Genomic DNA, 21,516 nt, shown 5'->3' on the forward strand with positions numbered 1-21,516 from the left:
ATTTCCCACCCTGAGGCCAGCATGCTTTTGCCTTGTTCCTGTGACACTGGGACAATGGGGGCTCTGCCTTTGGGTCAGGAAGGAGGAGGAGTAAAGAAAGGAAAAGTGGGGGGGGGGGGAGAGCTGGTTTTGAGAGCCGTGTGGCCTGCTCTCTGCTGAAGGGCAATGATAGAAATGAGGGCAGCAGGAACAAGCTCACATGCGTGAGTCCCTTAGACTGGGTTTGTTTGTACCTCAGCCCCAGGAGGCAGGGGCGGGGAGGACTGAGAGTTTGCCAGTAGAACTTCTCACGGTGTGATGACCTCTTAGGGTGACCTACGTGAACAGCGGGTCATTGGAGGCCAGAGGATGGGGGCTGGTGGTGGGGGAGGGGACTGTGATAAGTGACGGGCCTTCACCCCAGGGACATCATCCCTCCTGCTGATTTAGGACTGGTGCCTGGGCTTCGGGCTCCGGGAGACCCATTGTCCCCATCTCTCTTTCCCTTGCCTGCCCAGCTGTCTCCAGATGAATTGCCAGTTGCCAGGGGGTCCTCAGGACGGGCTTGTCCCAGTCACGTGTGTCATCACTCAGAACTGATTGAAACCAGCTTGGGATCCACTGGTAACACATTCAGAGGAAGGCACTGGCTCTGGCAGCTGGAAAGTTCCGTTCCCTTGAGGTGCGCCCTCTTGTAATGTTTTAAAATACACAATAATATGAGAAATCTCTCGGGCACTGGAGGGTCTGTCTTAACATTTGAGATTGATTTCCCCCCTGGAAGGGAAGAACTAAGAGTGAACATTTTCCAAAAGCCTGCCTCCACTTGCCCAGTGCCATTCGGCCCGGGGGGCCGGGTCCTGGGTGTGGTGAATCCAGGGCTCGTCTCTGGTCCCTAGGAAAGACTCGGCTTCAAAGAAGGGAAGTTGACGGGCTGGTATGAAATGTCATAGAAATGTCCAAGTGCTCGCCCCCTGAGGTGATCAAATACCAGGTTTTGGGTAACCCGCCAAGCTCGCATGTCAGAATTAATTGGCAGTCATATTAGTAATGAGCATGACACAGGCTGTGCTATTGTTGGCATAGTCCTTTGACTTGTACAAAGTGGTCACGTGAAAACAAAGAGATGGATAATTCTACCAATTACTTCATCTCCTATGCCCTTGAGTGGTCTGGTGGCTGGGCCCCCTCAGGGTATTTAAACCAAATGGACTGTACTCGTCGCTTATTTAAATATCTTGGGGGATGTAAGGCGGAGTTGGAGAAAGTTCTACTTTGTGTTGCCATACGCTGCTTAGCAGTGGTGACTTGCAGCCCTGACTGTGATGTTTGTGGACCTCCGATTGCCACGGTCAGATAGGATATAGCCACTCTTGGTGACAGTGGGAATTGGTTCCAGGCCCCCCTGCAGATGCTAGAATCCATGGATGCTCAAGTCCCTGTATCAAATGCCGTAGTATTTGCATGTAACCTACCCATATCTTCCTGTATAATGTAAACAGTCTCTAGAGTACTTACAATACTCAATGTAATGTGAACACTAAGTGAATAGTTGCTATACAGTAATGTTTATGGAATAATGACAAGGAACCAAAAGTCTGTACACATTCAGTACAGATGCAATATTGTTTCCGACAATCTTCCATTCAGGGTTGGTGGAATCTGCGGCCAACAGCACAAGCTGCATCCAAAGTCACTATTCTTTTTGTGAGCTGGATAAAACCCAAGTGTAAGGAGACGTGGTGGACCAGCCGTGGTAGATCTCTGGTTCAGGTCCCATCTCCTCGTCCTGCTGGGACTTCTAAGGCAGTGTTCCAGTGAAGCAGCTTGCCCAGTTGTAGAAGAGTTGTCCACACGGACAGCCCCTGTGAGAATGCTTCCTGCCAAGGCCAGTGGGGCAGAGGTCTGCTGTCCTCCCCCTGTACCCTGTACACAGCGTCTTACTTGGCTTTCCATCTAGGGCTGCACCTTCCCAGCCTCCCAGCAAGGCTCCCACACATCTCCTTCTCTTCCAGTAGTAGACTTAAGCATCCAGAAACACTTACAGGATGTGGCTGGCAAAGTGGAGGGTGCACATAAGCTTTTAATTTTTACCTGTTCTGCACTAGTATACTGAAAGTAACCTCTATTTCGATGATCCTACCCCTTACCCATCCCCCTGTGGCCCCAACACTCATTGGACCCACACAAAGTACCCTTGTTCCAGAAGGGCCAGGCCAGATCAGACATGATTTAAAAACTCATGGCCAAACTCCAAACGTCTAGAAGAGGCTGAGATTATCTCAGCCCACTAAACACTCAGGACCGTGCTGGCTGGGCCCAAGTGAAACTTTGAAGTGTCGAGTTTTAAAAGGAGAGCTGCCAATGTGTGCGCTGTAAATCATTGGTGCCAGCAGACTGACCCCATTATGTCAGCTAATCCTGAAAATACAGGAGGTAGATTTAAATCTTCTAGCATGAAGCACTTAATCAATATTCTAAATGTTTTTCTTGCAATTTATGCCTGCCGAGCAATGGGGCACTTTGGCGTCCCGTTAATCTTCTATTGGAGAAGAGGTGCTTGTGAGTGTGGCTGGGTGGTGGGGTTTTGCACAGGGTGCCTGGTGTGAGGATAGGGGACTGGAAAGTGGGAGTGGAGAGGGAGAGGTATTTCCACCCCAGGCCCTTGGCTTGGGCCAGACGTTTGATTGCCGCCTCTAACTACACCCTTGTCTGCATTGTGGAGCTACTCAAGGGCACTTTCTCCATGCTGTCCTCTTAATTTGTGGTTGACAGCCTAAGATTGAGTTTGCTGGAGCTTTGAAGTTGGTTAAACCCAAATGAAAGACCTGGCTTGCCTCCTATTGCTGTGTGACGTAGAGCACATTTCTTACCCTCTCTGGTTGTATAATGCAAGATACTGTGTGTCCTTGTGAGGAGGAAAGAGTGGTGCAAGTAGGCAGAGGGCCAAGCGTGATGACCAGGCAACCATGGCACTCAGCGCTGGCCACCAGGGTCATTGTCCTGAGATGCAAGAAAGCTTTACCCCTGGATGCGGTGGCTGTGGGGCCGGGGGCAGTGGAAGGAGACAGAGAGCTCTTTATATTTTCGGTCTCTTAATTTGTAAGAAGGGTTTGAAACAAATGTTATCCTGCCAGTTCTAAGATGTGTCATTTCAGGAAATCGCAATGAGAGGAGGGGAATGGGAGGAACGTGCATTGGTCACCAGGCCAAAAAGGAAGGGAAACCAATGCAACAAAGAAAAGACCAGGTCCTGAGGGATTAGCATTGTTCCAGCTTCCACCCCTCTCTGCCCAGAGGGAGCCTCCTGGGAGCTTCGTCTTAACAGCCTGCTTCTTGGAGCCCTGTCTTGGAGCTGCCACACCAGGCAGATCTCGCTCCAGCCTGGCTACCGGAGTGGGGCTGTCGGCCGCATTGCTTTAACCAAGGCTGACACTGGGAAGAGGAGACACAGTTGTTAACGGGAAATGTTCTTGGTTGCAGCAAAGGTGGGGTCTGCGGACTGCTCCTGCCTTGTAGCCCCACAGCCCAGGACTTGGGAGTCTTTCCCGTATCTACACTCCAGCCATCCACTTAGCTGCCTAATATTTATCTTTAAACGCATGATGAGACATACTTATTGATTCACACACGTGAGCCTTTGCACTCGTGTGATGCTGTTGAAAACATGTGAAATCATGAATTCACTGTGCGGGCTCTGCATATTAAAATAAGCATGGAAACACTAAACACGGGAAAGGAGGTTTATATGTCACCCAGAATAATGCCATAGTGGTCTGCAGACTCCACTCTGGGAAACTATAAATAGTCACATTCTATGATAGATCCCAGGCCAGTTAGCTTGAATAACTTGTGTCACCTCAACTTTGTCTGCTTTGCCATTAATAGAGCAAATGTGCATATAGCACTTCCCAGAGCCATCCTCATGAGGGCAGAACTATTATTATTCCATTTTTCAGACAAAAGACCCAAGGAACAGAGGCCTGATCAGCAGAGGAGAGACAGGAAAGTAGACTCTCCCTGCCGTCTCTATGTGTTTATTTTTAATTTTTTTAAAAGATTTATTTATTTGAAAGAATTACAGAGAGAGGTAGAACCAGAGAGAGAGAAAGGTCTTCCAACTGCTGGTTCACTCCCCAAATGACCACAATGGCCAGGGCGGAGCTGATCCGCAGCCAGGAGCCAGGAGTTTCTTCTGGGTCTTGCATGTCTTCTGCTTTCCCAGGCCATAGCAGAGCTGGATTGGAAGAGGAGCAGCTGGAATTTGAACCAGCACCCATATAGGATGCTGGCACTGCAGATTGGGGCTTTAACCCACTGTGCCATAGCGCCAGTCCTTGGATGTGTTTTAAACAGCTACACTGCATTACCTGAGTCAGAGTACCTTACACATTCTGTTTCTGGATAACGTTCTTCATCACTATAGATTAAATCTGTCCCTCAATGCTTGTTGAACATCTGGCAGATTGAAGTGTCAGGCTGGTCCATAAACCAGCATAAAGGAAAGTAATGATGCTTGTGCGGATACCAACTGGCGTACCACAAGACAACTCAATTCTGATGCCAACCACTTGGAGCCACGTCGGACTCCCCGAGTTAAGGGCAGGTCCCCAACAAGGCAGCCTTCACTCTGATGCCAGCTGCACTTGGGGGTTCCCAGGCCACCTGCATTTCTGACCATCCGATTGCAAGTTCAGGAATTCCCATAACCTTTTCAAGTTCAAGTCATTAGAATGACTCACAGAGTTCGGGAAAGTGCTGTACTTAGGCTGACAGCTTTATTATAGAGAATGTGAATTGTACGCAGCCAAATGAAGAGATGGAAAGAGCAAGGTCGGCGGGGCGGGGGCTCTCAGTCAGAGCTTATGTGCCCTCTCCCCATAGAATTAAAAAAAAAAAAATTAAGGTTTATTTATTTGAAAGGCAGATCAGCTCAGAGAGGGAAAGAGAGAGAGGGAGGGAAGGAGAGAGAAAAAGAGAGAGAGATCTTTCATCACCTGGTTTACTCCCCAAATGGCTACACCAGCCCAGTCTGGGTCAGGCCAAAGCCACAAGCCAGGAATCCCAAGCAGGTCTCTCATGGGGGTGGCAGGGGCCCAAGTACTTGGGCCATCATCTACTGCCTTCCCAGACACATTAGCAGGGAGCTGGATCAGAAGCAGAGTGGAAGGGCTTGAGCCAGCGCTCCAGCATGGGTTGCCAACATTGCAAGCCGGGGCTTAGCTCACTGTGGATGAAGCCAGCCGGCCCCAACACGTTGCCCTGCGCTGTGTTCACCAGTCACCAGGCTCCACCAAGCTCAGTGTCCAAAGTTTTTATTGGTGTTTGACTACATAGGCAATATTAATTGAATCGCTGGCTCCAGGACTGAACACAGTCTCCTCCCCACTCTGGCCTCCTGTTGCTCAAAGTCCCCATGCTGTGACTGACCCATGGTTGGTTTTGTTGGTTTTGCTGACCCATGCACACCGGGCTGAACCAGGGGACTCGGGCATTACAAAGGCACTCCTATTACTCTAGAAATTCTTAGGATTTAGAGATTCTCTCTCTCTGGAAACAGGAACAAAAGCCAGTAGAACCCTTTACTGCACAACGCCTTATCAGAGCTGGTTGTTTTAAAATAGAATTTTAATTCTAACGCTCTACTGTGAAGCTTCCCCTAAGGGAGCCGGTTGGAATTTGAAGGCCTCACTTGGTCATCACTGGTCCCTGCATCCCACCTCAGCAGAGAAGTGCTCTGAGGGGCCTGCCTGAGTTAGGCCTTGCTTTAGGGGGTCTGTTTTCCAGTGGCTTCTCTGGCCTGCTCTGCCAAGGTGCAGTAGACTGGAAAGGTGGAGTGGTGGTTTTGAGATGTGTTGAGAGGCGGACCCTTCTCCATGGGCGGTCACTGGCTCCCTCTGGCGTGTTTGCCGTAGGCGGGCCGCACACCCCTCCGCCAACCTCGGTGACTCCAGGGATGAGCGTTCAGCGGTAGTCTTGGCTCTGAATGGGTCAGGCTTCCCCATCGTTGGCACGGTTGGCATTTCGATTTGGGTAATTCCCTGTGACGGGGGTCTGCCCTGTACCCCCGGCCCCTTCTCTCTAGATGCCAGTAGCATTTTCCCCAGTTGTGACGACCAAGTCTGTTTGCGACATTGCCCCATGTTGGGGACAAAACTGGCCCCAGGTGGAAATCACTGCCCAAAGCCTCAGAGACTTGCTTTTCCTTCCTCTTAGCTGCCTCCTCCTCAAATGAGAAGGAGCTAAGGGAAAGGAGAGAACACGGTGCAGTGGCCCGAATCTTTGCCGGTGGTACTGGAAGAACCTGGAAAGGCCTGCGGTTACTTCTTATCTCAGCCCATTTGGGCTACAGAACAAAACACCAGACTGGGTGCTTAAGCCATAGAAATGTACCGCTCATGGTTCCAGAGGCTGGGAAGGCTAAGATCAAGGGGCAGGCCGATTGGGTTCTGGGTGGGAGCCATCTTCTGGGTGCACGTAACCCCTGTCTTGTGGAGGAGAAAAGGGTCTCTGGTGTCTCATCCTCTCCTAAGGGTGCTGATGTCATCATGGGGCTCGAGCCTCAGGACCCCACCTCCTAATACCATCTCACGGGGGGTTAGAGCTTCTGCATAGGAACTGAGGGGCACAGGGCTTTAGCACCCGTGTTGGGAAATTTCAGTCTTCCCCTGGCGACACCAGTGCACTGGTGATGGCCTCAGACAGTATCACAGGGGACACTGACTTAGGCTCACCAACTGGCTCTCGTCGTTTGGGGACCTGCCCAAGTCTACAGCCTTCTAGGACCTCGCACCATCACCTTCTTGTGAGTGATAGTTGTTGGTTGGCTGGTTGGTTGCTTTTTTAGGCTTTGTGGGAAAGGACCACAGTGGATGGAAGTGTTTAGACCAAACCCCCGGGAGGTTCCTCCCACCTGGATCTGAGGAAGGGGGAGTTTCAGGAGGGGTAGGATTGAGGACAAGTAGAACAGTGCCATACACGTTAGCCCTGAGTCGTAGCTCACACACTGAATCCAATGACTGTGGAAACTTGGATGCCATTGCCTAGACCTTCAGTGGTCTTGGGGCTACGTGTTTCCTGTGACATTTGGTTTATGGTCTTTGGCAGGGGGTTGGGGGGCATCATTTCTGTGTGATACTGAATATTTTCTAGCACCCACTATTGTGTGTGTCTCATTAAAAAAATATTTGAATCTTGGCTACACCTAGCATTTCCTTTGCATAACGTGCTCCTGCCTGGAGTGTGTTTGTTTTCAGGGAAAAATGAGCTGTGGGGGGTCTTCCCCTAGCAGAATCACTAAGTGGCACAGCCCCCTCCCTGCCTCCCTCTGCCCGCCTGGAAGCCTCATGGCAGAGCTCTGGACCAGGCTGCCAAGTGGCCTCGGGGCCTTTGTGGCAGGCCCAGCTCCTCCCAGGGTGAAGAGACTGCCTTCCTCGGGCCTAAAGGCCTCGGCTCCAGGTGCCAGCAGATGAGCTCAGAGGGGAGCCGAGCATCCCAGATCCACCCACGCTCGCCCTGGGAGCAGAGAGGCAGTTGTGGAAACTCTTTTTGGGATAATTGCTGTAGAGCACTTCCAAAGCCCGTCAGCCAGGAAAGTGCCGGAACTCGGAGCTCAAACTTGGAAGTTCCTCTGTTCAGGCCGCTGCTGTGTTCTCGGTCGCGTATTCAAAGCCCACTGGAAGTGGAAGGCTTCAGGGTCTAACGGGCACCAGCCGTCATGTAGATAGCATCAAACATGTAAGTGGCAGGTGCTTGGTAACTAAACATCTCACTTTGGGCCAACACAGAGAAACTGAGGCTAAATGGAGTTGCCAGTTGCCCTGATGTGTTCTTCACAGCACATCTGTATTGAAGTGTCACACTGTATCCCGTGCAATTGTGATGTGCCAGTTAAAAACTGGGAACACAGTCTCACCGGGGGGAGAGATTGTGGGAAAATGATCAGTGTAATTGCAAACCCTAATCCTTAGTGTCACCGATACGAGACCTTAGTGTCACCGATACATGGCTCTTGGTTAGTTTGGGGTGCAAGGGACGTAGGGAGAGGCACCTGCCTCAGGACAAGCCGTTGCAGCGCCTGCAGGGATCAGATGTGGGGCTGCCTGGAGCAGCTGTTAGTAGATGTGGACTCCTACACACTGAGTCCGGTAACGACGTCTTTGTGAGTGGCATGTCTGAGTTGTTGCCAACTTCGGTTCCACGTACTGTCAGGATACCAACCACTATAATTTAAGTTTACTGTATCACCACTAAAGGGTTTTTGTAATTCACCTAAAAAGTTGTAATAGGCTTGAGCATCTTTGGTATAGTTTAATAATATAGCATTTTATAGCTGGCTGTAAAATTTCAGATTATAGTTTCAGCAATTGTGCAATTCTATTTTATAGTTTAATAATTGTTCAGATGAAGGGGAGTATAAAGATCCTAAAAGCCAATTTAATGACTTAGAAAAATAGCTTTTATCAGAATCTGCTGCTCACCTTCAGTGAACCCAGGTGTCACCTTTTCTACAAAGGCAGGTTGTGGGATCTGGTTTTCTCAACCACAGCGTCGCTGTGTCCACGGTGCAGTGTCTGAGTTATAATTTTCCTCTCGTTACTCCTTTCTCCTGCGTCTCCTCCAGCTGGAATAAACCTATTTGCCAAGCTCAAGGTAAACGGCATCCAGACCAGAAGAGCCAGGGTCCAGTAGGCAGTAAATTGGTTCTCCCAAGAAGGGTTTTTGTTTTTAGACAGCCCCTTAATCACACTGCCTCAACCCCAGCTCTTAATTCTAAAAACAGTCCCTTATTAACACCTGCGAATAACTCAGACCTCATCATTCTGTGGAATCATTGGCAACAAGGAGAATGCTATGTTACATTTGAATTATATGCTGTCATTACAAACAATAAAAAAAATTGTATGCCTATAGCCCTGGGAGAAGGCACTATCTTATATTATCATTGACATTATAGCCCGTGCTATATTTCTGGAATTTTCCCAGCGGTGTGTTGTCCAATAGCTAAAGTCACTCAAAGAGATGGTCCTGGGCCAGGTACACATACGAGGTGACCTGTGTAGCTGTGGGGCACTCCGTGGGGGAAATTTTGTCCCAAGACCCTGGAGTGCTGTGAGATTCTTGAGAAGACTGGCTCTGGCTCAGGGCCCTGTTTCATTTACACAGAGATGGCCACAGAGGAAGCCCCGTGTGGCTGAGCTCTTTCCTCTCTGGAGTGTTGTCCAGGGACCTGAGACTCGTGACCCCTTACTACCCTGTGCTATAGGGTGGGTGGAGAACAGAGCTTTCCTGATGCCGGGGTCCTCTGGAGAGTGGAGGCAACACCGTGGTTCATCCACAGGATAACGTGGCTCCAGTAAAATCAAGAGCGTGATCATCTGTTGTGAGTGGGAAAGCCATGCGTTAGGGGAAGCCAGGCGTGGGATGTGATGGTTTGAACATGAGTTGGCTCCTGAACTCAAGGAGGACTTTAAACCCCTGAGTCATAAGTTAATGCTGCTAATAGGGTGGACTCTATATCCAGTTGTGGTCTTCAGGGGTTGGGCCTGGAAGGTGGTCCTTGGATCCTTGGGGGTGTGCCCTCTGAAGGTAGCTCACTGTCTCTGTCCAGAGTTAGGAAAGCTGGGTCAGGCCCAGCCACTTTCTGCTTCCGGCCTTCCTGCCTCCTCTCCACAAGTGTGCCTCCATTACCATCTGCCCCCATCAGCAGGCAAACAGCGGGGCCACCCCGTCTTGGACTGCGAGCCTGCAGAACCCTGATCCTTATTCATAGCTTAAATAGTATTTCCTTGTGGTAACAGAAAGCTGACTAACACAGTGTTGATTGTACCGCATCTTGACAAAGGATCTTGCGAACAATTGGCCAACAGCAGATGGTTAGTTCTCAGACTTGCTTTTTTTTTTTTTTTTAATGAAAGAAAAAATGTTTAGGAGTTGTCCTAGAAGGCACTGAACAGCAGGCTTGTTGCTACAATAAAAGCAAACCCTCCTGCAAAGTTGGTTGGAGAGTACTTTAATCTCTCTGATCCTTGGATTTGTCATCTGTGATATGGGAATGGTAAGCACTCTTGCCTGGGAGAGTGTAATAATTAAATCAGAATCCCCCAGCACAGTAACTCAGCTGCGGCGCAGTAATCACTTTTATCATTATTTCTTCCTCCTGGGTGGTCTGTGCTGAGGGGGTCTTTGGCGACCTTTACCCTGAGATGCATCTGGGCAGTGGACTTGGACGTCATACAGGTGTGCTGCTTTGCAGAAATGGGCCTTCGGTGGAACCAGCCAGTAACGATTAGCTATGTAAAATGATGCCTTCTCATACGCATCTCTTTGACCACTTTTCTCAGAGGATAACTTACGGACGGGGATGGATAGAGTAGGCCTCCCTCGGTGCATCCTGGGCGAACCATCAGGCCACCTGCTCCTGTGGTCCAGAGGGCAGAGAGGCCAGCCCATCAGAAGGATAGTAATTCAGCTGTTGGACAATTGCTTAACCCAATTGCTGGGTAATAAACATGCTTAATAAAAAGGAATAGGACATCTGTACCGTCGTGGCTGTAAATATGCTCTCTTGCTCTGAGTAACCTATGAGACCACCTCTGAACGCACTGAGATCGCGTACTATAAATAAATCCAATTTCTTATATCCCCTACTGACCTGTTATCCTTTGGCCTTGTAACCAGCCACGCCTCCTTGAAGGCTGTGCCTCGTGCGATAAAATTCAACCAAAAGCTTCCCCCTCCCTGCACTTCACATCTCAGGCCCGAGGAATCTCAGGATATGGGTGCTGGGTGGATGTTTGGGGAGTTCTCCTCGGGGTGGCTGTTCCCCGCGTGGCTCATGGTCACGGGTACCTCAGCTGTGACAGGAAGTGCTCCTCTCCAGGGCTCTCAGGGAAGCAGAAACTGCCTGGCCTGGCGTGGCCTTTGACCTCCCGTGGCAGCCACATCTGCAGCAGTTGCTTCTGGTTTCAGGGTGAGGCTTAGCAGGACCCTGGTGCTCTGTCCCTGTCAGTCTGTGTCCTGGTTCTAGATTGCCTGAAGTGGCTCTGTGTGTGCTGGCTGTGTGACCCCAAGCTGTTATTTATTAAAGATTTATTTATTTGAAAGACAGAATAACGGAGGGAGGGAGAGAGAGAGAGAGACAGAGAGAGACAGACCCATCTTTCATCAGCTGGTTCACTCTCCAAATGGCCTCAACTGCTGGGGATGGGCCAGGCTAAAGCCAAGAGCCTAGAACTCTACCTGGGTCTCCCATGTGACTAGCAGGGCCCCAAGGACTTGGGCCCCGTCTTCTGCTGCTTTCCCAGGTGCATCAGCAGGGAGCTGAATCAGAAGTGGAGCAGCGGGGACTGGAACCAGCACCCATATGGGATGTGGACATTATAGGTGGCAGTCTAACCCACTGCACCACAGTGCCAGCCCCTGATCCCGAGCTTATTACCACGTCTTAAACCCTTCCTTGTTATCAGGATGGTAAGAGCTATTTCAGAGGGTTGATGCAAGGATTACGAGGGATAACGAGTCGGTATGCGTGGGTGTTGAAGTGAGATTGCCTGGGTTCAGATCTCCGCACACGCCTGGCTAAGGAAGCTCGGGAAAGTCACAGCCTCTCCTAACCCCTCTCTGTTCCCCATCTGTGCCAGAGGGAAGTGCCTCCCCCAGACAGTCACCAGGAGCATTTGGTAAAACGGAGATGGGCCCGTTGTCAGTGGCGTCTGTCGGGAACGTTAGTGCTCGGTCATCATCGTTCATCTACTGGGGTTTCCCGTGTTTTCAAGGCTACTTTTCTCTGGTTACAAAAAGCATATATTTTTTTAAATTAAAAAACAAATGTGGTTTTTTTGTAGCACCAAGAGTGCTCCGTCTCCGCAGCCACAGGGTGAACAAAGCCCTGCCTGCAGCCCGTGGAGTTTTCTATCAAAGCTTAGCCGCCGCCATAAGTCACAGAACCATTCCGGAGCTGCACTCAGCCGCCCATAAATGCACGGGAGAATGAGGGGCTTAATAAATGTTATCTGATGGTGATGAGGATGCGTGGCTGATGAGACAGGCTTCCTGCACTTCTCATCAGGGCCAGCGATGAATCTTTTCTGTTGCTTCTGCACATTTGCATTTCCTACTGCACATCTGGAAAAAAAAATGTTTCCTTGCGGGGCAGTCCCTCCTCATCATCTTTACCCTATCACAGCTGAATATTCGCGCTATAGCACACCCTCCACCCCCGCCCCGAACCGTCATTCACACGTTGTTTGGCATCATCTTATTGTTAATTGGGCATAATTTTCTAAATTACAGCGCCTAATTGCTTCTTGTCTGAATATTTTACTAATCAAGCAAGTTAACCATGAACGAACACATGCCATTCTCTGGTGTATTTTGCAACTTGAGTTTGTCCCAACATAGGGAAAGGCAAAGGAAGATGTAAGAGGATCGTGTGAAGTCGTGACAAGAAGAAAGCCCGGCCAGAGCACCCTGTTAAGCTCCATGCTGTAGACAGTGCCTGAACACAGTGCTTTTTACCATCCTGCCATTAGTGTTAAATTACAAGTGCAGGGCTGTCGGCATCCTTTTATGCTGAGCTGGAGACAGACAGGGAAGCCCCGGGGATTGCTGAGCTAATGGAGGATTGTTGATGCATCTTACTGCCCCGTGTCTCTTTCATGGCATCCATGTTTAAATCCCAGCGGTCACAGAAGACCACGAGCTGGTTCTGCACTTGATGCTCACTTGCCCGGGGAGCCTTTTACCTTCCCCACTCTTGCTGCCATCCACAATTGACCAGAGACCATCCAGCATCTGGGAGATTATCAACAGCAATCTGAATGTTAAATGGACATCCATGTGGAGTATTACACTGGATTCTCTCAACAACCTACTATTTAAACAGAGGGACCGGAGTGTTAGAGCCAAGATGATGGTTGAAACCGCAGGTTTAGAACCTGTCTGGTTTAAGTTCTTTTTCGCCCTATTTATCAACCAAGTCCTAAGCTGTAGGCAAAGCTGGCTACAGAAGCTTGGTTACTCTGCAGCCGTAACTGCTAATGTACAAGGCCCACGTTACGCACCAAGCAAGCAGGTTTCCCCTCTCCCCTGTGGAGAATGCAGGCTTACAGGAGTCAAGAGTGTGTGTTCTCAGACTTTTTGTGCTGGCCGTTGGTATTTTGCTTCTGTCATCTAATTAAACATTATATGAATGATTAAACTAGGGACATTAAATAGCATAATTGGTTCAATGAAAACTAAGCAGCATACATTTCAAAAAAGTTACAGTAAAAAGCCCTTGGATTAGCTGTGGGTGAGACAACTGTAGAAGAAAGATTATAAAAATGTAGAGAGAATCTGCATGGAGCTTCCTCTGTGGGTGTCCAATAAGTGTCACCTCTGTTTTAAAGGAACCGAAACTGGGGATGGTAGACCATGAATCACAGGTTTAGTTTACGTAAGACACAGCACGGGAACTCCCACCAGTAGTCTCTTTAAAAATGGTGACCTTGGTCATATGGCCAAAGATCAGTAAATTGATGGCGGTTAGATTTTCAACTGAAGTTCATACAAATGCGTCCCTTCCAGATGATTGCTCTGTCACTGCCTGATTGACCACCAGGGGCCCAGTCTTTGATCAGGTCCAGGAGGAGAGGGTCTGCTCCAAGCTTGGTGCTCAGCTCAAACTAAATCACACAGTTAAACTCGGACTGCCCCATGGACGTGAGGATTCTAAGACCTTCTAGATTCTAGGGCATGTGTCCAGGTCACCTTCAAGGCTACGGCCTCTGCATCTCCATCTGGCTTTATTTCAGTGCACTGCACGTGAGGTGCTGGAGGCCTCACCTAAACATTCCCCACCTGGGTGTGAACCATGCTTCCTCCAGGTAAGGAGGCGAGTGCGAGCCCTAGGAAGCCCGCCTCCATCTTCTGACCAGGCTCAACCAGCCCAGACTAACAAAGTTGGCCCCTGGCACACTTCCTGAGGCCCGTGCTGAGAGTGAAATATCTCTACAAGGACGTTTTAGAGCTTAATGTAATGAGAACCTTTTGGCTACGGTTCACAAAAGGAACAGAGTCTGGGAGAAATAGGTGGAGGAGGCCTGCAGAGAAAGTCCCCAATGACACAGCCAGCCCTTTGGAGGAGGAGCACTGCCCCAGCTCCCCCTTGCTCTTGCCACGACCCTGTTCCCTGCCTGGCTCGTGCCAGGGTCCAGGGATCTCGGCCGAATTCCATTTGGAGGAAATGGATCCCTTCTATGTGCCTCCCAGACTCTGAAAAACAAACTCCCAACCCCGGCGCTCCGAGCTGGCCTGATCGATGTGTGCGCTGGTTGTAACACGGTAACAAGCCATGCTACCAAGTTTGTAGGAAAAGTGATTCACCAGGAAGATGAGTTTCAAGACAGTGGCAGGGATTGTGGAAAAGCTGGCCACCTGTTTCTGCCCCGGTGCTCCTCGAAGTTAATAGACAAAACCTGAAAAGCTGCAAAGAGTCGGAGACTCTGGAACACTGGGCAGACCCCCAGGCCGTAGCTTGGATTCATTCGCAGGCAGCAGCTTCTTTTTCCTGTTTTTTTTAATGTGCAGAAATTACTTAGGGCAAATATGCAATCAAGTCCGTAATAGAATTGTTATACAGTAAGTACTCCCCCATAAAAGCCTATAATCAGGTGAATTTGATTAAAGCGCACTGTGGGGGGAAAAAAGCCAACTCCAACTCTGAAGCAAGTGGTTCTGCTCAGTTATCCTCAGAATTAGGCGCACACCCTCTTCCCTGTGTTTTGTCTTACAAAGAAACATCAGATGCACAGACTGAACTTGAGAAATGGCTTCGGGTGTTCCAGACTTTTGCTTCTGGCCTGTTTTTGGGAAGAACTGCAGTGGCTTCCCCTAGCAGAGGTCCAATTTATGCCGCAGAAGAGACTCGTATGCTAATAAACCGGTATTGACAAGTGTGATAGATGCCTCGAGGTACTTAGTGAGCGCTGCATAGCAAAGTTGATTGCATTTTATAGTCTGTGTATTTCTCTGTTTATTGCTTGTATTCTGTCATTAAGCAAACAGGTTCCTAATATAGCAAATCTCTCTAATCAGTAAAGCAAGGGAGAAAAGAACCAGAGCCTCATTAATTAGGACTCGTTGGCTGCAGCCTGGACAGTCTGTTGCGATTGGATTGGGCAGCTTCCTCTGGTTTTATTTTCTGGAGGTAGAGCAGAAAACGGTTTTTTCTTCTGCACGGAGGAGAGCAGAGAAATGTTCCGTGCCCTGCTGGCTGACAGCTGCCTGAAAACCCGAGATGAAACACTGGCTTCCCCGCAGAAATGGAGTCCTGGGGCAGCAGAGGCCAGGCTCTGGGCTGGGTGTGCTTTTAAGTCTCTGATTCCATAAAACAGCAAACGCGCTACTCAGGAACCTGACCCGTCCCCACGGCTGCCGAGAGCCTGCTGTGGGCAGAACCGGGGCGGAGACTGGGCTGAGTGCTGTGAAGTGGGTATGTGTCTGTGTGTTCTGCCCAGGGAAGCCCTGGGCACCAGGACCAGCTTTCCCAATGCTAATCACTGGGTAAAAAGCAGGAGTGGCACCGCTCTGACTCCAGGTAGCAGAGGTTAACAGCATCTAATGCATTTATTAACCCTCTGGTGCCAGGGACTGGCGTGGTCTGGCCCCACAGTGACAGTGCCCTGGAAATTCTATTATGTGACGTGCCCAGACTTGCGGATTACCGCCAGTGACAGTTTTATAACACCAGAGCAGCAGCTGCTGGAGTGACAAGCGTACGAAGTGCCTCAGGCACAGGTTTCCTTGGTTTGCTAGAATGTGGGGAGGTTTGGGCCCAGGCTTCTCCAGGGCTCACCCCACCTTCCCTTCTCAAGATGTAAACCACGAGGTCCTGTGTTTGCTGGTGGCGATGCCACCAACTCAGAGCATCTCCCAAATCCGCAGTTAGGATGCATACACTTTTTGTGAGATGAAATGATTCACTTTATCAACATATTGTAACAGTGATTCGAGTAGACTTTTAGAAAAAAATCCTTTTTTAAAAAGATTTTTTATTTGCAAGTTAGACTTACACAGAGAGGAGAGGCAGAGAGAGAGGTCTTCCATCTGCTGGTTCACTCCCCAATTGGCCGCAATGGCTGGAGCTGTGCCAATCCGAAGCCAGGAGCTTCCTCCAGGTCTCCCACGCAGGTGCAGGGGTCCAAGGACTTGGGCCATCTTCTGCTGCTTTCCCAGGCCATAGCAGACAGCTGCATCAGAAGTGGAGCGGCTGGGTCTTAAACTGGCACCCATATGGGATGCCAGCGCTGCAGGCCAGAGCGTTAACCCGCTGCACCTCAGCGCTGGCCCCATATCCTCATCTCTTTTAAAAAGACATAGTAGAGGTTTGGTGTCCAGAAAGGTGGGGCAGGCTGAGGGCTGTGTTGGGTTCCTGCTACCCCGTCATTAGCTGAGCCCTGTGCCAACACTTCCATGTTACAGCCCAGCCTTGGCAGGGGCGCTTCCAGATTCTGACTCCGTGTGCCTTACAAAGTCTCAGAAGTTGGTTTGCCGTTTCATTTTCCTGGGGCCATCCCAATTCTCAACAACCAAGGCAAGGTTTGCAGTATGCAAGCGGTCCTTGGAGCGACCATTGCGAGGGGATGGGGGAAGCCCTAAAACTTTATCTCTTTGCATTTACCATACCTGACTTTCAAGTGTGGACACAACAGGTTTGTCAGCTGACATGGGCTTGAAGACCCAGATGTTTCTATGTAGGCGCCTATCCTTCAGGCATCCCTGGAGGCTCCCACTGGGTACAAGACTCAACAGCATGCAATGGGCCAGCAGCAGCTGGGTCCGAATCCAGGACCCGCCCTCCATCTGCGGCATACGGCATACACTGTTGGGCCCCATGCTGTCCCAGCTGCCAATTTTCCACCTGTAGTGCACACCGTCCAGGCCAGGCAGCAGACACACTCTGGCCTGCCTCTCATTTGGAGTGAAAATTTTTTTTTTTTAATATTTATTTGAAAGTTACACAGATGGCAGGCGCCGTGGTTTAACAGGCTAATCCTCCGCCTTGCGGCGCCGGCACACCGGGTTCTAGTCCTGGTTGGGGCGCCGGATTCTATCCTGGTTGCCCCTCTTCCAGGCCAGCTCTCTGCTATGGCCCGGGAAGGCAGTGGAGGATGGCCCAAGTGCTTGGGCCCTGCACCCGCATGGGAGACCAGGAGAAGCACCTGGCTCCTGGCTTCGAATCAGTGCGGTGCGCCGGCCGCAGCGGCCATTGGAGGGTGAACCAATGGCAAAAAGGAAGACCTTTCTCTCTGTCTGTCTCTCACTATCCACTGTGCCTGTCAAAAAAAAGTTATACAGAGAGGAGAGGCAGAGAGATCGAGAGAGTCTTCCATCTGATGGTTCACTTCCCCAGTTGGCCAACAGCGGGAGCTGTGCTGATCCGAAACCAGGAGCTTCCTCCAGGTTTTCCATGTGAGTGCAGGGGCCCAAGGACTCGGGCCAACATCCACTGCTTCTCCAGGCCATAGCAGAGAGGTGGATCAGAAGTGAAGCAGCCAGGTCTTGAACCAGTGCCCATGTGGGATGCTGGAACTGCAGGCCAGAACATACACCACAGCGCCCCCCCTTGGATTGAAATTTTTAAAGCTCTCCCATCCGCGTGCAGTCCTTTGATTCTGGAACCCCCGTGCCACCTGCCGCTTCCACCCCCAGGAACATTGCCCTTCACCTGCTGCTCAGACTCACAGCCCGTGGTGGCCCCTGCATCACGGCACGTTCCCGGGCACCACGTCCTCTCGGGAGAAAGCTCGTGAACACACTGTGTAAGCAGGGCCTCAGAGCCCTGGCTGTGGACTTCTAGTCTCTGGAGTGCCCCGTGCCTCTGAGGGGTGGGAAGACGTTGCACAGGAGAACAGGCGGTTTCCCAGAGCATCCACAGGGCCTAGCTGCCCCTCCTCCCCGGACTCAGCCCCTGTCAAGTTACACCAACCTGAGTGGCCCTCTGGGCAAGGAGAGCTGGGGGGCTGCTGCCCTGGCTTTGCTCAGGCCCCTGGGGCTACAGGGAAGCAAGGCCCAAAGTTACCCCTTTTCTGCACAGAGAGGCCAGTGGGCTGCCCACTTTGAAGAAACAAGAGCCCAGACACCTCCTAGACTTGGAGCTGGGCTAATGCATTTTCCTGTGTGAGAGTCATTCCCGGATGCAGAGTGAGACCCTCGGGGATTAAGGAGGGCTCAGAAATCTGCCTTCTCCAGGGCGTGGCTGGAAGCCCCTTCACCATCCTTTACTAATGGCGGAGTTGTTAGCCTTTCTACCAGTGCTGGAGCAGGTTCATGGGGTGACTGAGAAGCATAGCTAGTGAGGGTCCCAGATGGTGCAGATGGTGGGTGAAACCCTGCCTGTGGGCGCTCAGCGCAGTGTACATGGCCAGGTGGAGGCCTTCCCTCGGAGCCTGTTGTGGTCTAGACGCGGAGGCACAACTTGACAGTGACTAGAAGTTCCGACGGCACCTGCAGGCATACCGCGCCCCAGTCTGGAGGTCACGCTGCCTTCTCTGTGTACTTTAGCGAATGTGTTTGTTATACAAAAGATCTTAGCAAGTTCCTGTCTTTTGTAGATGACGGCTTAGGAAAGAAATGGCAGAATGTGACGTTTTAGGGCCATTTGGGTGTCTGGGCACAACTCCAATCTCGAACAGAAATAAACCTTGTGAAGTTGTCCACATTGTTCTCTGGAGGGAGCAGCGGACCAGAGTCGCTATTCATATAGAAGTAGGCTCGTGAGTCGGGCTCAACTCCTCTTTGGATTTTCCCTCTGATCCCCTTCCACGTGACATTTAGTGACCTTTGAACAGCTCGGGGCTGCCTCCCAGTGCCTTACATTTGATGCCTGTTTAAAGGTTTCTATTTCATGTGCACAGCTGCCATATGCAAATGCAGGCAAAGATTAGGATGCTGCCTCCCGGGGAGTGGGATGGTAAGGAATTACGTGGCGGTGAGCCTGCTGTCATTTTCTGTCATAAGTGCCTTGCCATGGGTGCCAGCCACATACAGCTGGCTGTCCACCTCCCCCTCGATGCAGGTGTGATGCCTACCCAGGCCTCGTCCTGAGGGCGACAGCAAGGTGGGGGTGTCACGGGAGTTCCTTGAGTGGCCCTGGGAGGAGGGAGAGCCTTGGAGAAACACGTAGATTGCTGTGTGGCCTTGGATAAGTCACTCCCCTGGGCGCTGATTGTTTTTCTTGGTAAAACTAAAAGGTTTGTACGGGCCAGCCATTTTCACGAGTGTTTCCGTGGTCATTATTTGAGCAATGAAACCTTTTTTTCAACCAAATCTCAGGCAGAGGCCCAGTGGATGGTGGCTCCTATTAAGAGGATTTACCAGGAGCTCAAAGTTTCCAGAACCAAGCTCCTTTGCAGCTTTCCCAGGGGCAGACTTCAAGATGTAGGACTGGGGTCTGTGATGGCCTGCGAGGTTTGTCCAGGCACCCATCTGTAATAGCCTGTGCCTTAGCGCTCAGTGAGTGGCTTACTCAGTAGGGTGGAACTCCCCCAGCCCAGTGACTATGTTGTTTTTGTTTGCCATACTCTGCCCAGCCTTGGGAAATAGGAGCACGGTAGGTGTTTGCTGACAGAGCAACAAATAACCAAGTGACCACAGCAGCTTCAAGAAGGCCCCTCTCTATTTAACTAATCAATGGTGATTAAAAATAGTTTTTATTTATTTGAAAGGCGGAATGACAGAGGCAGAGAGCTTCCATCCTGATTCCCTCCCTAAATGCCCTTCAACAGCCAGGGAGAGGCCAGATGGAAGCCAGGATCTCCACCAGGCTCTCCAACATGGGGGCAGAAACCCAAGTACTTATGCTATCATCTGCTGCCTCCCGGGCACACTGGCAAGAAGCTGAACCCAGAAGTGCAGAGTTGCTGGCATTAGAACAAAGGTGTCTCAAGAAATGGCTTAATCATTACACCCCCCCCCACCTGCCCATGAGTGGGCATTGTCACTGCAACATTTTTAAGGAGGAGGAGACACCCCCCAAAATCAACATTCAGAAATAGAATCAGGTGATCGGGAATTTTTCATTAGTAATCTAATGCTGCCTATACTGCCCCTGCAGAAGCCATGGTTAGCTCTTGAGCTTTTGAAACAAGGAAGGTCTTGATTGAGGTATGGCACAGTGAATAGCAGGTTTTGAAGACTTGGTATGAAAAAAACAAAATGTAAAGTGTCTCATTAAAAATATTTAATTTTTTTTTTTGACAGGCAGAGTGGACAGTGAGAGAGAGACACAGAGAGAAAGGTCTTCCTTTTTGCCGTTGCCATTGGTTCACCCTCCAATGGCCGCCGCGGTAGGCGCACCACGCTGATCCAATGGCAGGAGCCAGGTGCTTCTCCTGGTCTCCCATGGGGTGCAGGGCCAAAGCACTTGGGCCATCCTCCACTACACTCCCGGGCCACCGCAGAGAGCTGGCCTGGAAGAGGGACAACCAGGACAGGATCGGTGCCCCGACCGGGACTAGAACCCGGTGTACCGGCGCCACAAGGCGGAGGATTAGCCTAGTGAGCCGCGGCGCCGGCCTCATTAAAAATATTTAGATTGGGGCCGGCGCCGCGGCTCACTTGGCTAATCCTCAGCCTGTGGCACTGGCACACCGAGTTCTAGTCCCGGTTGCTCCTCTTCCAGTCCAGCTCTCTGCTATGGCCTGGGAAGGCAGTGGAGGATGGTCCAAGTGCTTAGACCCTGCACCCGCATGGGAGACCAGGAGAAGCACCTGGTTTTGGTGCTTTGTAGCAGCCACTTGAGGGATGACCTTTCTGTCTAACTCTGCCTGTCAAAAAGAAAAAAAATTTAGATAGGGACCTGTGCTGTGGCATAGCAGGTAAAGTGTCTGCCTACAATACCAGCATCCCCTATGGGCACCGGTTCGTGTCCTGGCTGCTCCACTTCCAATCCAGCTCCCTGCTAGTGTGCCTAAGAATGCAGTGGGGGATGGCCCAAGTAGGTCTCTGCACCCATGTGGGAGACTCAGAAGACTCTCTTGGCTCAGCCCAGCCCCAGTCGTGGCTATTTGCAGAGTGAACCAGTGGATGAAAGATTTGTCTCTCCAACTTTGCCTTTGAAATAAATCTTTTTAAAAATTAGATTGATTCCATGTTGAAATGAGACTATACCGGGATAAGTAAAATATGTTGTGAAAATTGACTTCACGTGTTCTTTATTAGGCTGCTACTAGAAAACTGTAAATTACACAGGAGGCTCACCGTGGGGCTCGTGTACTTACTGGATAGCATTGCGCCGAACGTTGATTAATGGGCCGCTGGTAATTGCTCTTCCCCTTTATGTTTGAGTCTTATTTTCTTGTCTTTCCCCAGGCACAGAAGTTGAAATCCAATGTGTCAGGCAGCACCCACCTCTGCCTCTCTGATGTAAGTTGTGTTTCTTTTTGAGTCTCTGGGTCCCTGGAGGCAGAGGAGGAGAGAAAGTGTTCAAAGACAAAAAGGTCTCCAGTCCCGAGAAGGCTGAGCCCCACCCGCTCCGTGGCCACTGTCCCTTTG

At 50.5% G+C, this 21,516-nt stretch overlaps 1 protein-coding gene across 2 annotated transcripts in view; it reads left to right on the top strand.

The window, feature by feature from the left end:
* Positions 1–21,516, top strand: part of GFRA1 (GDNF family receptor alpha 1) — a 228,979-nt gene that overhangs the window by 199,970 nt on the left and 7,493 nt on the right. For both annotated transcript variants that reach the window (XM_062214549.1, XM_062214550.1), the window contains one exon: positions 21,334–21,387. In XM_062214549.1, coding sequence (XP_062070533.1) covers positions 21,334–21,387 — 54 coding nt within the window. The remainder of the gene's footprint in view (positions 1–21,333; positions 21,388–21,516) is intronic.

The sequence above is a fragment of the Lepus europaeus genome, chromosome 17, assembly GCF_033115175.1.
Source record: "Lepus europaeus isolate LE1 chromosome 17, mLepTim1.pri, whole genome shotgun sequence".
NCBI lineage: Eukaryota > Metazoa > Chordata > Mammalia > Lagomorpha > Leporidae > Lepus > Lepus europaeus.